Below are 12,910 nucleotides of genomic sequence, written 5' to 3'. Positions count from 1 at the left end.
AGTGTTTTACTCTTTCATAATAGTTTAGTTGTATATCTGAAGAAGTGAATCTTAGTGTTTGTGTATTGCTTTCCAGTTCGCCATAGCACTGACAGATTCCAAGAGCAGAAGTTTTGTTTCCAGCTATCAGCACAACAAGCGGATGATATAATAACATCCAGGACCTTGGTCGATGGAAAGAGAGTTCACCCTCTGCTTGAGGTAATGGTGATGTATGTTAACTGGAATATTTGTTTTATTTTTTCTTTATTTTTTTCTGTAATTGGTGATTTTTGTAATATTTTCTCTCCAGGTTCAGCTTAGGCTGTGTAATTTAGATGTGGGAGCAGAGCAAGATGATGCATTTCCTCCCAGTCTTGTTCTCAGAGTAAATACCCATGTAGTTCCATTATTGGTAAGTAGTGCAATTTAAGAGATTTTTGGAGTGAAAGTAGAACTTGTGATGTTATGCCTGTGTGGTTTGTTTTGCAGAATGCTCCTACCAGACCTGGTTCAGAACCTAAACAAATTCCTGGTCCTGTTAACATCACAGCATTTGCAAATTTGACATCTAGTGAACTCAACCATATTACCATATCCTGGAGTACTGACCTTAAAGGGACCTATGCTGTTGCGATAAATTTGGTCCGACGTGTTAAAGCTAACGAATTGGCGGAGAGGTTGAAACAAAGACGTCCTACCTTGCCAGAGCATACTACTGCCATTAGTAAGTTGTTATTTTTCTTTCTGTTTTAGATGAATTTACGTTCCCCACCTTGATACTTCAATTAGGGCAATTATTGTAGAGTAGAAAATCTTGGTTGTAATGTGTCAAGATGTATTTGAGTCAAATGATCTTTTCCTTCTAAATTTCCCTTGTTCTAAGAAAAAACATCTTTTTTATGAGCCTCAGAATTCTACCCAGCTAACACTAGTAACTCTTTGTTGAAAGAAGTAATATTGACAAATATAAGACATGCAAAAAATCTATTAAATCTATCGTCATATAGCACCATTACAAAGACTACAGATTCAAGTCAAGAAATGTTAACTGTTGGTAAATTGAAGAAAACTTAGTTTTAGTGAAGATTTATTACTTTTTAATGTAACTGCCAACTATATACATATTAGCATTTTAGCTTACAAAAATGGAATAAACTTACCTTTTAAAAATGATTGGTTTAAGGACATGGTGAAATATCATGAAAGACTGGTACTTAACAATATTACAAGATTGAAATACACTGGAAGTGATTCAAAATTGCATACCAAGAAAAAACTTTAATGAAAGTACAAAATATTGCAGAAGATAAAAAAAAAAAAAAACATAATGTAATGGTTATAGCATCCACCATGCCAACTTGCTATGGGCTGGGGACGTCACCCTATCAGTCCATCCATTTATGCTTCAACCGCACCAGTCACGAACAAGGCTTCGGTGATTAGACCCCCCCCCCCCCCCCTCTTGCTTCCGTCCGTGCTAGCACGGCATGTTACTATGGAAATTACAAGATGATTAACCTGGAGTCTTCCATCTTGCGAGGTTCCTGGATACATCCAGCATCAGGACTGTTTTAGAAGGACTGGAGCAGATATATAAGACAGGACTGACTTGCCTGGGTGGCTGTTGGTGCAATTCAGTCGTGAGCTCAGTCAGTGAGTGATTGCCAGTGCTGTGAAGTGCGAGAACTGCTGTGTTTGTCGGACTAGTGTGCTACAGTGTGGACTGATGGTGAAGGAGAGAACGTGTAGCTGTGCGACATGGAACCTGGTGTGTGAATGTAAAACTGTGTAGGCACGCGCGAACTGTGTAGTGTGCGGCCGTTTTTGAAATACAGTGTACTCTGCCGTAGGGTGCGAGTGCGTGTGACATGTGACTTTTAGACATAACTGTTTAGCTTGTTAGATTAATCTGTAGTGTTAGAACAAGTGGGAAACTAAGAGATAGAGAGCGTGAACTGCGTAAGTGTGTGTTATGAGCGAAAGTTGTGTAGTCCTACGTAGTTTAGTGCTTAGTTAATAAATCTTAGTATAGACTCTACCAGTCTAGTGTTAATTTATATTACTACCCTGCCAATTAGTCACAATAATATTTAACTTGGAATTCACTACTTTTCAATCGCTTTCTGTAGTATTATTCTCAGTTGGACAGTTGAAAAGTTCCTCACAAAATGGCACTGTTCTTGTGGAATATACTGCTTCATCTCTTTCAAGTCTTGCATATTTTCACTGCAGTTAGTATTCTTCCTAAAGGATAGGCTAATGCTGATGGTGGAGGGACAGATCCTCTTTTAGATGTCATGAAGAATGTTTGTTGTACTAATTCACTGATTTGACTGGATCCTTTGATATATCCAACTGTATCATGAGTACACAAGGTGAAGCAGGATGCTGATTGCACACTTAGTTCTAGGCCTGATCTTTGATTCTTCTGAAACTGCGGTTTTCTTATAAAGTTTTGACCACCAGTTCTTGGAACTCTAGGATTTGGGATGCTTCAATTTCTGTTACTAAGAAATAGCCTACTTTGACACTACTATGTACAATGTGCTCTATATTCTTATGGATAGTGAAACTTCTGTCATACCGATGAAGCCTTTTTGAGAAGATCCCACAATCTGTCATATGGGGTAATATTGCTGAATTTTGTTTGGAACCGGCGAGAATTTTAAGCAACAGATTTGCGCAACATAACCTACTAACTGCATTTGTAAACTAGTTGATCAGCATTTTCAACTAGTTCCCACATTTGACTCCTGCTCATTCTGCGTCCTGTCTGTTACGTTTGAAGCAATATGGATTATTGTGTTTTCACATTTCAACTTGTGGGCCCTCTATTTTAACACACATTCTGGGCACACCACGTCACATAATTTGCATTTTATTTTAGTTTTTCAGTAAAATTGGTGTTCACCTTGGTGCCGCTTTATAGAAAGACATTTACTACTGTTCTTAAGATGAAGATTCAATAATAGTTTCAGACACAAAGTTCTAAATTGACATTGTGATATTTTAATTGTTCATGTTGTCACGTCTTTAAGAAGAGCTTTAATCTTGTTTTTTAGATGTAATTTGGTTTTTAGACTACTGTATTTTTAATATTGACTATTGACTGTTTAATATGTTTACAACTGTTCAAGAGCATAATTTTAAGATTAAGTAAGATTTACGCTGAAGATGCTCTTTATAAGAGCGAAACATGTCCCTTAGAGAAATTAATTGTATAAAAGTGTAAACACCAAAAAGATGATTTGTATTGAATAGGTGGACAAGAAATACTACTTATTATAATTGCTGTGTATAACATCATACAATACGGAGTAACCATGAAGATAATAACATGTAACATACCACTTCGTCGAGCAGCTCCTCTTCTTTCTCTCAGTTCCTCCCAGCCCAAACATCGCAACATTTTTGTAACACTACTTTTTTGTTGGAAATCGCCCAGAAATAATCGAGCTGCTTTTCTTTGGATTTTTTCCAGTTCTTGAATCTGTTACAAGTGAACTACGATATGATGTTTTATTTTTATTGGCCTAACCTGTACTGTATAATGTTGTAACATAGGCATTTGTAAATAGTAGAATTCTGTCTATAGTTCCTGGAAAGATCCAGAAAGTTACATAACTTTTGTACAGGGTGTGTTACTTTGTTGGTATGTGTTCTAGAAAGTGTGTTCTGTCTATTCTGGAAAAATACGACTTTCGCGATCATGCGTATTCTAGAATGTTAGTCAAAGTTCGTGATCGAAAGTAAGGTTGTGATTGGTGAGTCTAGGTGGTGATAGGGAACATGTGCACGCTGATTGCCTGCCTCCAAGGCCAGTAATTCCTATATATAGTGAGCGAGGCAGTGTTCGAATTAATTCTGTATCCTGAATTCTGTCGGTCTCGGTTTATCTGTCTGCGAGCAGCCTATCTGGTTGACGCCCCCGGCTTCCGGGATGGCACTCTGCTCGGGTAAGCACTCTTGAATTCCGTTCCTGCTAAAATTTCCGTAATGTTCCGATTTGCTTTTCATACAGGAGTCTGCCCTAACCTCGCCTAGATTCACCAAATTAGTTACTTATGACGCCTTAGTTTTTCAGCTGGTCTTACCTGTTCGTTTCCAAGGCATTCCCATTTCTTGTTTCACTAAAATATGTATATTGTAGTTTAACATTATTTCCCTTGGGGGTTGCCTCTGGTAGTTCTGTATCACTTGAGGTACGCTAGATTTTGGATAACCTGTAAATTGCATTGTATTACTGCATTGGTAACTGGATGTACAGTTGCTTTGTAATTTGAATTTACACTGCTACGAATAACCTATGTATATCACTGAACTTATAGCTCATAACTTGGAATGTATTTGTAAAATTATCTTGTAAATAATATTTTTAAAACCTAAGGATCACGGTGATTCATTTCGGAATCCGCTATCTAAGCCATGTCCATGCCTTTGGTAGGTTCCCAGCCTTTTCATCTTCCCGGTTTGTTGTTCACTAGTTGGTCCTACTGATATTTTGTACATGTTTTGTTGGAGATCCGAGTAATGCCAGCTACTGTTTTTCCGAGCGTGTAGTGATTTCTTATATTGTGTATTATACTCTTACCTCCCCCTTTTAACTGTGTTTGTGCCTTGTTCGGTGTTACCCCTGTAGTCTGAGGTAGCATTTTGGTAGCAGAGGCAAGCGCTAGATTGCGGAAGAAGAAAAGTGAACCGTGATCATACCTAACCTAAAACTCCGTAAAAGTTGTGGTTCGTATATCGCTTGAAATCTTGTTTCTACCTATCAGGATGGCTCGCGCTGTTCCTAATCCTTTTCATTTAAGAAAGGCAGAACTGATTTACGAGTTAAAAATTCGCAAAATTAATTCGACAGGGAATGTCAGAGATGACACTAGCCTGTTGAAGCAGTCCCTTGACCTACCTATAACCATACCTGAGTTAACTACAGACGAGTTGCGTGAGTCTTTGGCCATGGTTGAAGATAGGTTACCTGATTTTAACGCCATTCTTGTGTCCTTTAGTGCTTCTAAGCCCTCGCATGGCCAATTAGCGCGGGTTAAGGGGCAGTTATTACATTATTTAGACAGGATTAAGGATTTGTTGTCTAAGGAATCACCGGAAGTTGAGCGGCAGAAATGTCAAACCTTACTAGAACAGTTTTCCACAATTTTCAACAGAATCAGTGGTTTGTTTGAAGGCAATAAGTTAAATAACACCATTTCTCAAATTCAAGTGTCGATCCCATCTGCAATGAGTGACAGTGTTAATTGTGGTGAGGCATCTATTGCTGCTCAAGTGGGCGATCTGACACCTAGTGCTGGTGTTAGGCATATTCAGGAGTCTGAGGTGACTAATGCTGCCCTGGGATCTTCGGTTTCATTGTCTGGACCTGGGACACCTGTAAGTCATTCTGATGATACATCTCTTTTGCATGTTGGTAACTGTACAAGTTTTCCTATGATTCCTGCTAATTCCGTTGAAGCTCAGTGTTTACCTTCTATTCCTAATCAACCCGGTTCTGATTCAATGGTGCAAAACCACCCACCTGTCCTAGCGCCACCCGTATCGAGTTGCATAACCTCTACACAACCGGTTCATGCCCAAATGGTCTCTCAGATTAGTGAGAACCTTTCTCAAATTAGGTTGTCTGCGCCCGTAACACTGCAGGATAACGTTAATCCTAACCTATCCTGTACTCCGTCCTTTTCACAAGGGCACCCGAATCAAAGGCACGAGGCCTTGCTAAACCCTCTGGACTATTCTAAGCCTTCCCAAGCTCCCCCTACACCTGTCTTCCCCCAGATTTTCTCCAATCTGCCTCACCCGTTGACCACTGTGTTTAAAGGTATCTCGAAATTTTCAGTTAACTCCGTTGATGAAGTTATTTCCTTCCTTCACTTTCTAACCGAATTCAAGGATCAGGCAATAGTGTATAATCTCGGTAACGACAACGTATTTCAAATTCTATACCCACATGTCTCTGAAGCTCTTTCTGAGCACATTGTCAGGGCCATTACTGAAAGATGGTCAGTAGATCAATTTCATGCCCATGTTCTTGAATATTTCATTCCTGCTCGTGCCTTGTCTGCATTAGTGCAGAAGCACTATTTTAGAGTACAACATTTTAATGAGTCACTATCCAAGTATGTTCAAGACATTAAGCTCCAAGCTAAGATTTTCCGGCTCCACTATTCAGAGGCTCAGATGGTTGCCAACATAGTTGAAGGTCTTGCCCCGAACTATAGATCATATCTGGCTCTTTCATCCTGACCTGCAACGTTCGCCCAGCTGGAAGCAATTACAGTGTCCGCTGAAGGCATTCGATATGCTGACCAACTGCGCCTGGCATTAGCCCCACCTCCTATAAACATACCCCCTACTCAGGATTCTAAAACTACCCCGTCACCTGCTTCCAACTCGCGTAATCCCCGTTCATGTTTCATTTGTGGCTCCACCGCTCATCTCAAGCGGCATTGTCCCAAGGCCGGGAGATTAGGCAATAGGAAACCTGTGATGAGTGGAGGCTCTTCTATCAATACTTCTTGCCGTAACTGTGGATCAACTAGGCATTTCTCTAGGCAGTGCCCACGGAACACTTCTGGCTCTGGACCGCCAGGCCGTAGTAGTGCTAGATGACTAACCGCCTGTTCTGATGACAAATCCCAAAGCATGGCTTCTTGTCTTGTCGATCATGACTGTACCTTGGTTGATTTACTTTATTCTGAGGCTAATGATTGCTCCCAGTCTGACTCTGGTCTTCATTTCTTACAATCTTGTAGGATTTCTGCCATACCTTCCTGTAAACTACCATATTTATGCATAGAGGTAAATAATGAACCTGTTTGTGCGTTGCTAGACTCTGGGAGTAGTGTCACCTTGATGAGTGAGACCTGGTATGATTCTATGAAAACTGTTTGCAAGCTACCTACATTACAACCCGTGTCCTTAACCTGCCATACTGCTAATTCCAATTCATTGAATATTGTAGGATCACTAGAGGTCAAGATTAGAGTCCGTGATTTCACCTGGAAAATGCCAGTGCTAGTGGCAAAAGATTTATCCTGCCAGTTCATATTGGGTGCAAATTTTATTGCTAAAACAGGCATGATTTTGGACCTCCAGTTCAACACATTCCATTTTAAATTTTGTGCAAGAACATTTGAGCTGTGTGATCACTCCCCTATTCTGCCTTGCCATGTTAACGCTGTTCCCGAAGATTCTGATGAACCCAAGGCTTTTGATTTTAATCACTTACCCGAAGAGCAGGCCAATCAACTTAGGAAACTCTGTGATAAGTTCCCTGATGTCTTCACCGACAGGTTAGGCGTCACCAATGTATTGGAATACAAAATTGAGGTTACAGATAACATACCTGTTCGCTCTCCTCCGTGCCGGTTGTCACCTCCCAAAATGAAAGCCCTGAAGGCTATCATTGATCAAAGGCTCGCTGACGGAGTGATACGGCCTTCCAAGTCAGCCTATTCTTCTCCAATGTTTCTGGTCCCCAAACCACGAGGTGGTTATCGGCCTGTAGTGGACTATCGGATGTTGAATCGTAAAGTAGTCCTCCAATCTGTCCCACTTCCTGATTTCCACTCTTGTTTTTCTTGGTTCGCTAATGCAAAAATTTTCACCACTTTCGATTTAAATCAGGCTTATTGCCAGATACCCCTTGCCGAAGAATCCAAGCATCTCACTGCATTTGCAACCGATTGGAACCTATATGAATTCGAACGTGTCCCTTTTGGCCTAGCAACTGGAGCGGCTGTCCTTACACGGTTACTAGATTATGTCTTATCGGACATTAAGTTCAAGTTTGTTTATAATTACCTTGACGATCTCGTAATTTTTAGCGAAACCTTCGAGGAACACCTACTCCATCTCAACGAAGTGCTGGAAAGACTGCGTAAAGCGGGTCTATCCCTCAAGGCATCCAAGGTTTCCTTCGCACAACCCCAGATGTCCTTCTTAGGACATATCGTGTCGGGGAGGGGTGTCTCAATCGATCAGTCTCGTACTGCCGCCATCCAGAATTTTCCCCCTCCAAAGGACGTCAAGGCTGTAGCCAGATTCATTGGCATGGTGAATTTCTTTCGCAAATTCATTCCTAATTTTGCTGAACGTGCAGCTCCATTAAATGATTTGAGAAGAAAGGATGCCAAATTTGTGTGGGGTAATGCCCAACGTGAAGCCTTTATGGACTTGAAATCTGCCTTATGTAACACCCCTGTATTGGCTATGCCAGACTTCTCTAAACGCTTCATTCTTCAGACTGACGCCTCTTCCTCAGGCATATCCGGAGTTCTTTTACAGGAATTTCAAGAAGGGCGTCGTCCTATTTCTTATGCTTCCCGTGCCCTGAATCCTGCTGAGCGCAATTATTCCATTTATGAGCTGGAAGCCCTGGCTGTTGTCTTCTCCTTAGAACGCTTCAGAATGTACCTGGAACGTCTCCCTTTCAATCTGGAAACTGACAATCAGGTGTTCAGTTGGGTACTGGCCAAGCCGCGAAAGACCGGTCGTCTAGCACGATGGGCAGTGCGCATCTCAGCCTTCCAATTTGAAGCCCGCCACATTCGTGGCATGGAAAACGTTGTGGCTGATGGCCTCAGTAGAATGTTCCATCCAGACAGCTCTGACCCTCAATCCGAGCCAGTAGACTCATCTCCTGAACAAGTATTAGCTTTTGTCAATGTTGTACTCACTGACTCTCCCTTCCTTTTCAAGGATATTGCCAAACATCAAGAGGATGATCCTGAGTTAAAGGCCATTGTCGACAGGATTAAATCTGGTGAGCATGTTAAGCCCTATATTCTTAAGAATGGTGTCTTGTGTTGTCCTGCTCGTGGTCGCAGAGACTCCAAAATTGTAGTCCCAACTAACCTGGTCCCGGCCTTCTTCAAATACTTTCATGAATCCCCAGTGGGCGGTCATGTGGGCGTTTTCAAAACAAGAGAAAAAATCCGTAACCACTTTATTTGGAAATCCATGGATAGTGACATCCGTACCCTTGTCAAGTCCTGTAAGATTTGCAACATCAGTAAACCTGCCCCGAATACTCGTCTAGGTCTCTTGTCTTCTGACCAAGCTTCTCGCCCCATGGAAAGACTGTTCATAGACTATATTGGTCCTTTCCCGAGATCTCGGAATGGTCATCGTTTCATACTCGTGTGTGTTGACGACTTTTCGCGTTTTACGTGGCTGTTCCCCACTCAGATGGCTAACGCCAACACCACCATCTCGTGCTTGAAACAGATATTCGCCTCGTTTGGACCCTGTCAATTCTTGGTAAGTGATAACGCAAGAGCCTTTACTTCTGCCCAGTTCCGGAATTTCTGTTTTGATCTATCCATTGCTCATGTAACCACTACCCCGTATTACCCGAAGCCCAATTATGCTGAGAGAGTGAATCGTAACCTGCGATCTGCCCTCATCGCTTATCACTCCTCAGACCACTCCTAGTGGGATTCCTCATTGAATTGGTTGTCATTTGCATTTAACACTGCTGTCCATGAAAGCCACAAGCAAACCCCTGCTTCGTTGATGTTGGCTTTTACTCCAAATTCTCCTCTATCTAACCTATGGTCAATTAATGATCTTCTGCCCGACGATGCCAGCCCAGAAAAGATCCGAGCTAATTGGCACCATGCACGAAAGAACTTGAAGGTTTATTACGCTAAGGTCCAGCGTAATTACAACCACGGGCGAAGATCGCACGATCTCTCTGTGGGTGACCAGGTGTTTATTAAAACACATCCCGTCATTAGTGCTGCGGACAATGTTATCAGTAAGTTGGCCCCCAGATTTCGAGGTCCCTGCACCATCTTAAAGTTCCTCACCCCAGTGACATTATTGGTGAGCGATCCCGAAAGGAAAAGGATCAGCAGATTACATCTCTCCCAGATCAAGGTACCTTAAGTTTGGTAGGGAAGGGTAAATACCATTGTTGGTGACCTTGTAGATTTAGTTGTATGTTATTTGTAAGAATTTAGTTATAATATAAGTTTATTGTAAGGTTATTTATAAGGTTTCAGTTATAAGATAATAATAGTTTTATTGTAAGTTAGTTGTAAGTAATTGTATAAGTGAATACTTTAGGTATCCTCTATTGTAATCGATTTAGTATTATAAGTTAGATAAGTTTTAATTTAGGGTCACTACTTGGAATTTTATTCCTTTTACGGTCAGGTTTAGGGCACCCTCCTGTAGTTTCTTTTCACCCCCACCATAATCTTGTCACGTGAATTGTAGATAGCCGTGCTTACCCCGGGGCTAGTGCCCTAATATCCCTGGTGTGCGAGGGAGAATCCCTCCTGCATAGTTATTAAGCCACCCATCGGGTGACTCTACGCGAGATCTTGAGCCCAGCAGCATACTTTTACCTCAAAGTATTCCCCTGTCTGCTGCGGTTTGTGTGTGTTACAGTGGCTGCAGTGACCAGCTTTTTCAGGCAGGAACCTGAAGTGCCAAATTGGGAGGCACACTGTGTGCCTTAGGCGTCACCATCCGGCACCACTATCCTGCGGGGAACATCCTATTGGTGGGAGGCGGACTGGACGGTGTCTCACCCCTGCTTATTTGGTGCAAGAGACCACTGAACTGCATCTCACCTAGGTGTCGGGTTTGGACTGACATTGAATGGAGGCTGGCGGCAAACGGCCATGTCGGCAGCCGCATCATCAGCAAGAACCTGTGGCCTAGCTGTGCTGTGACTGTTGTGGGAAAGTAGTGCAAAAGTGTTAGCAACAAGTGAGAAGTTTTGGTATTTCTAACATTTGGAAGAAAGTATGGTGTACATGATTTGGTGGACAGACTACAAATTGTCTAATCATCTGTGAAAGAAGGCATTTTGAAGTGCAATGTGACAATCCATGTGGATTTTGTGATATTTATTCAAGAGGTGGATCTATATTATTTTTGAAAATTATGTGACAGTTTGTGTTGTTGGTTATGACAAAGTTAACTTCAAGAAATCAGGTGTGTTAAAGTAATGTATCTTTACTATCGGTACTGTGTGAAAACGTTCTATCGCTTGCTCCCCAGTGAGGTTATATTATTGGTCGAGCAGGGCTCGACTTTCGGGGGGAGGAAGATGTTACAGGTGAACTACGATATGATGTTTTATATTTATTGACCTAACCTGTACTGTATAATGTTGTAACATAGGCATTTGTAAATAGTAGAATTCTGTCTATAGTTCCTGGAAAGATCCAGAAAGTTACATAACTTTTGTACAGGGTGTGTTACTTTGTTGGTATGTGTTCTAGAAAGTGTGTTCTGTCTATTCTGGAAAAATACGACTTTCGCGATCATGCGTATTCTAGAATGTTAGTCAAAGTTCGCGATCGAAAGTAAGGTTGTGATTGGTGAGTCTAGGTGGCGATAGGGAACACGTGCACGTTGATTGCCTGCCTCCAAGGCCAGTAATTCCTATATATAGTGAGCGAGGCAGTGTTCGAATTAATTCTGTATCCTGAATTCTGTCGGTCTCGGTTTATCTGTCTGCGAGCAGCCTATCTGGTTGACGTCCCCCGGCTTCCAGGATGGCACTCTGCTCAGGTAAGCACTCTTGAATTCCGTTCCTGCTAAAATTTCCGTAATGTTCCGATTTGCTTTTCATACAGGAGTCTGCCCTAACCTCGCCTAGATTCACCAAATTAGTTACTTATGACGCCTTAGTTTTTCAGCTGGACTTACCTGTTCGTTTCCGAGGCATTCCCATTTCTTGTTTCACTAAAATATGTATATTGTAGTTTAACATTATTTCCCTTGGGGGTTGCCTCTGGTAGTTCTGTATCACTTGAGGTACGCTAGATTTTGGATAACCTGTAAATTGCATTGTACTACTGCATTGGTAACTGGATGTACAGTTGATTTGTAATTTGAATTTACACTGCTACGAATAACCTATGTATATCACTGAACTTATAGCTCATAACTTGGAATGTATTTGTAAAATTATCTTGTAAATAATATTTTTAAAAACTAAGGATCACGGTGATTCATTTCGGAATCCGCTATCTAAGCCATGTCCATGCCTTTGGTAGGTTTCCAGCCTTTTCATCTTCCCGGTTTGTTGTTCACTAGTTGGCCCTACTAATATTTCGTACATGTTTTGTTGGAGAACCGAGTAATGCCAGCTACTGTTTTTCCGAGTGTGTAGTGATTTCTTATATTGTGTATTGTACTCTTACCTCCCCCTTTTAACTGTGTTTGTGCCTTGTTCGGTGTTACCCCTGTAGTCTGAGGTAGCAGAATCAAGTAATCCTGGTGAGGGTCCCATACACTGGAAACATACTCTAGTTGGGGTCTTACCAGAGATTTATATGCCCTCTCCTTTACATCCTTACTACAACACCTAAACACCTTCATAACCGTGTGCAGAGATCTGTATCCTTTATTTACAATCCCATTTATGTGATTACCCCAATGAAGATCTTTCCTTATACTAACACCTAAGTACTTACAATGATCCCCAAAAGGAACTTTCACCCCATCAATTCAGTAATTAAAACTGAGACGTCTTTTCCTATTTGTGAAACTCACAACCTGACTTTTAACCCCCATTTATCAACATACCATTGCCTGCTGTCCATCTCACAACATTATCGAGGTCACGTTGCAGTTGCTCACAATCTTGTAACTTATTTGTTACTCTATGCAGAATAACATCATCTGCAAAAAGCCTTACCTCTTGATTCCCCTTGTTTACTCATATCATTTATATATATATGAAAACATAAAGGTCCAATAATACTGCCTTGAGGAATTCCCCTCGTAAATCAGATAAAGCTTCGCCTACTCTAATTCTCTGAGTTTTATTTTCTAGGAACATAGCCACCCATTCAGTCACTCTTTTGTCGAGTCCAATTGCACTCAGTTTTGCCAGTAGTCTCCCATGATCCACCTTATCAAATGCCTTAGATAGGTCAATCGTGAT

General features: G+C 41.4%; 1 protein-coding gene across 5 annotated transcripts in view; it reads left to right on the top strand.

Annotated features, from left to right (window-relative positions):
• LOC136863885 (E3 SUMO-protein ligase PIAS3) overlaps positions 1–12,910 on the top strand; it is a 566,508-nt gene that overhangs the window by 287,080 nt on the left and 266,518 nt on the right. For all 5 annotated transcript variants that reach the window (XM_067140273.2, XM_067140272.2, XM_067140274.2 and 2 more), the window contains 3 exons: positions 77–201; positions 293–394; positions 472–706. In XM_067140273.2, the coding sequence (XP_066996374.1) occupies positions 77–201; positions 293–394; positions 472–706 (462 nt within the window). The remainder of the gene's footprint in view (positions 1–76; positions 202–292; positions 395–471; positions 707–12,910) is intronic.

The sequence above is a fragment of the Anabrus simplex genome, chromosome 2 (genome assembly GCF_040414725.1).
Source record: "Anabrus simplex isolate iqAnaSimp1 chromosome 2, ASM4041472v1, whole genome shotgun sequence".
Classification (NCBI taxonomy): domain Eukaryota; kingdom Metazoa; phylum Arthropoda; class Insecta; order Orthoptera; family Tettigoniidae; genus Anabrus; species Anabrus simplex.
Note: the sequence above shows the minus strand (reverse complement) of the source record. Positions and strands in the feature narration are given on the sequence as shown.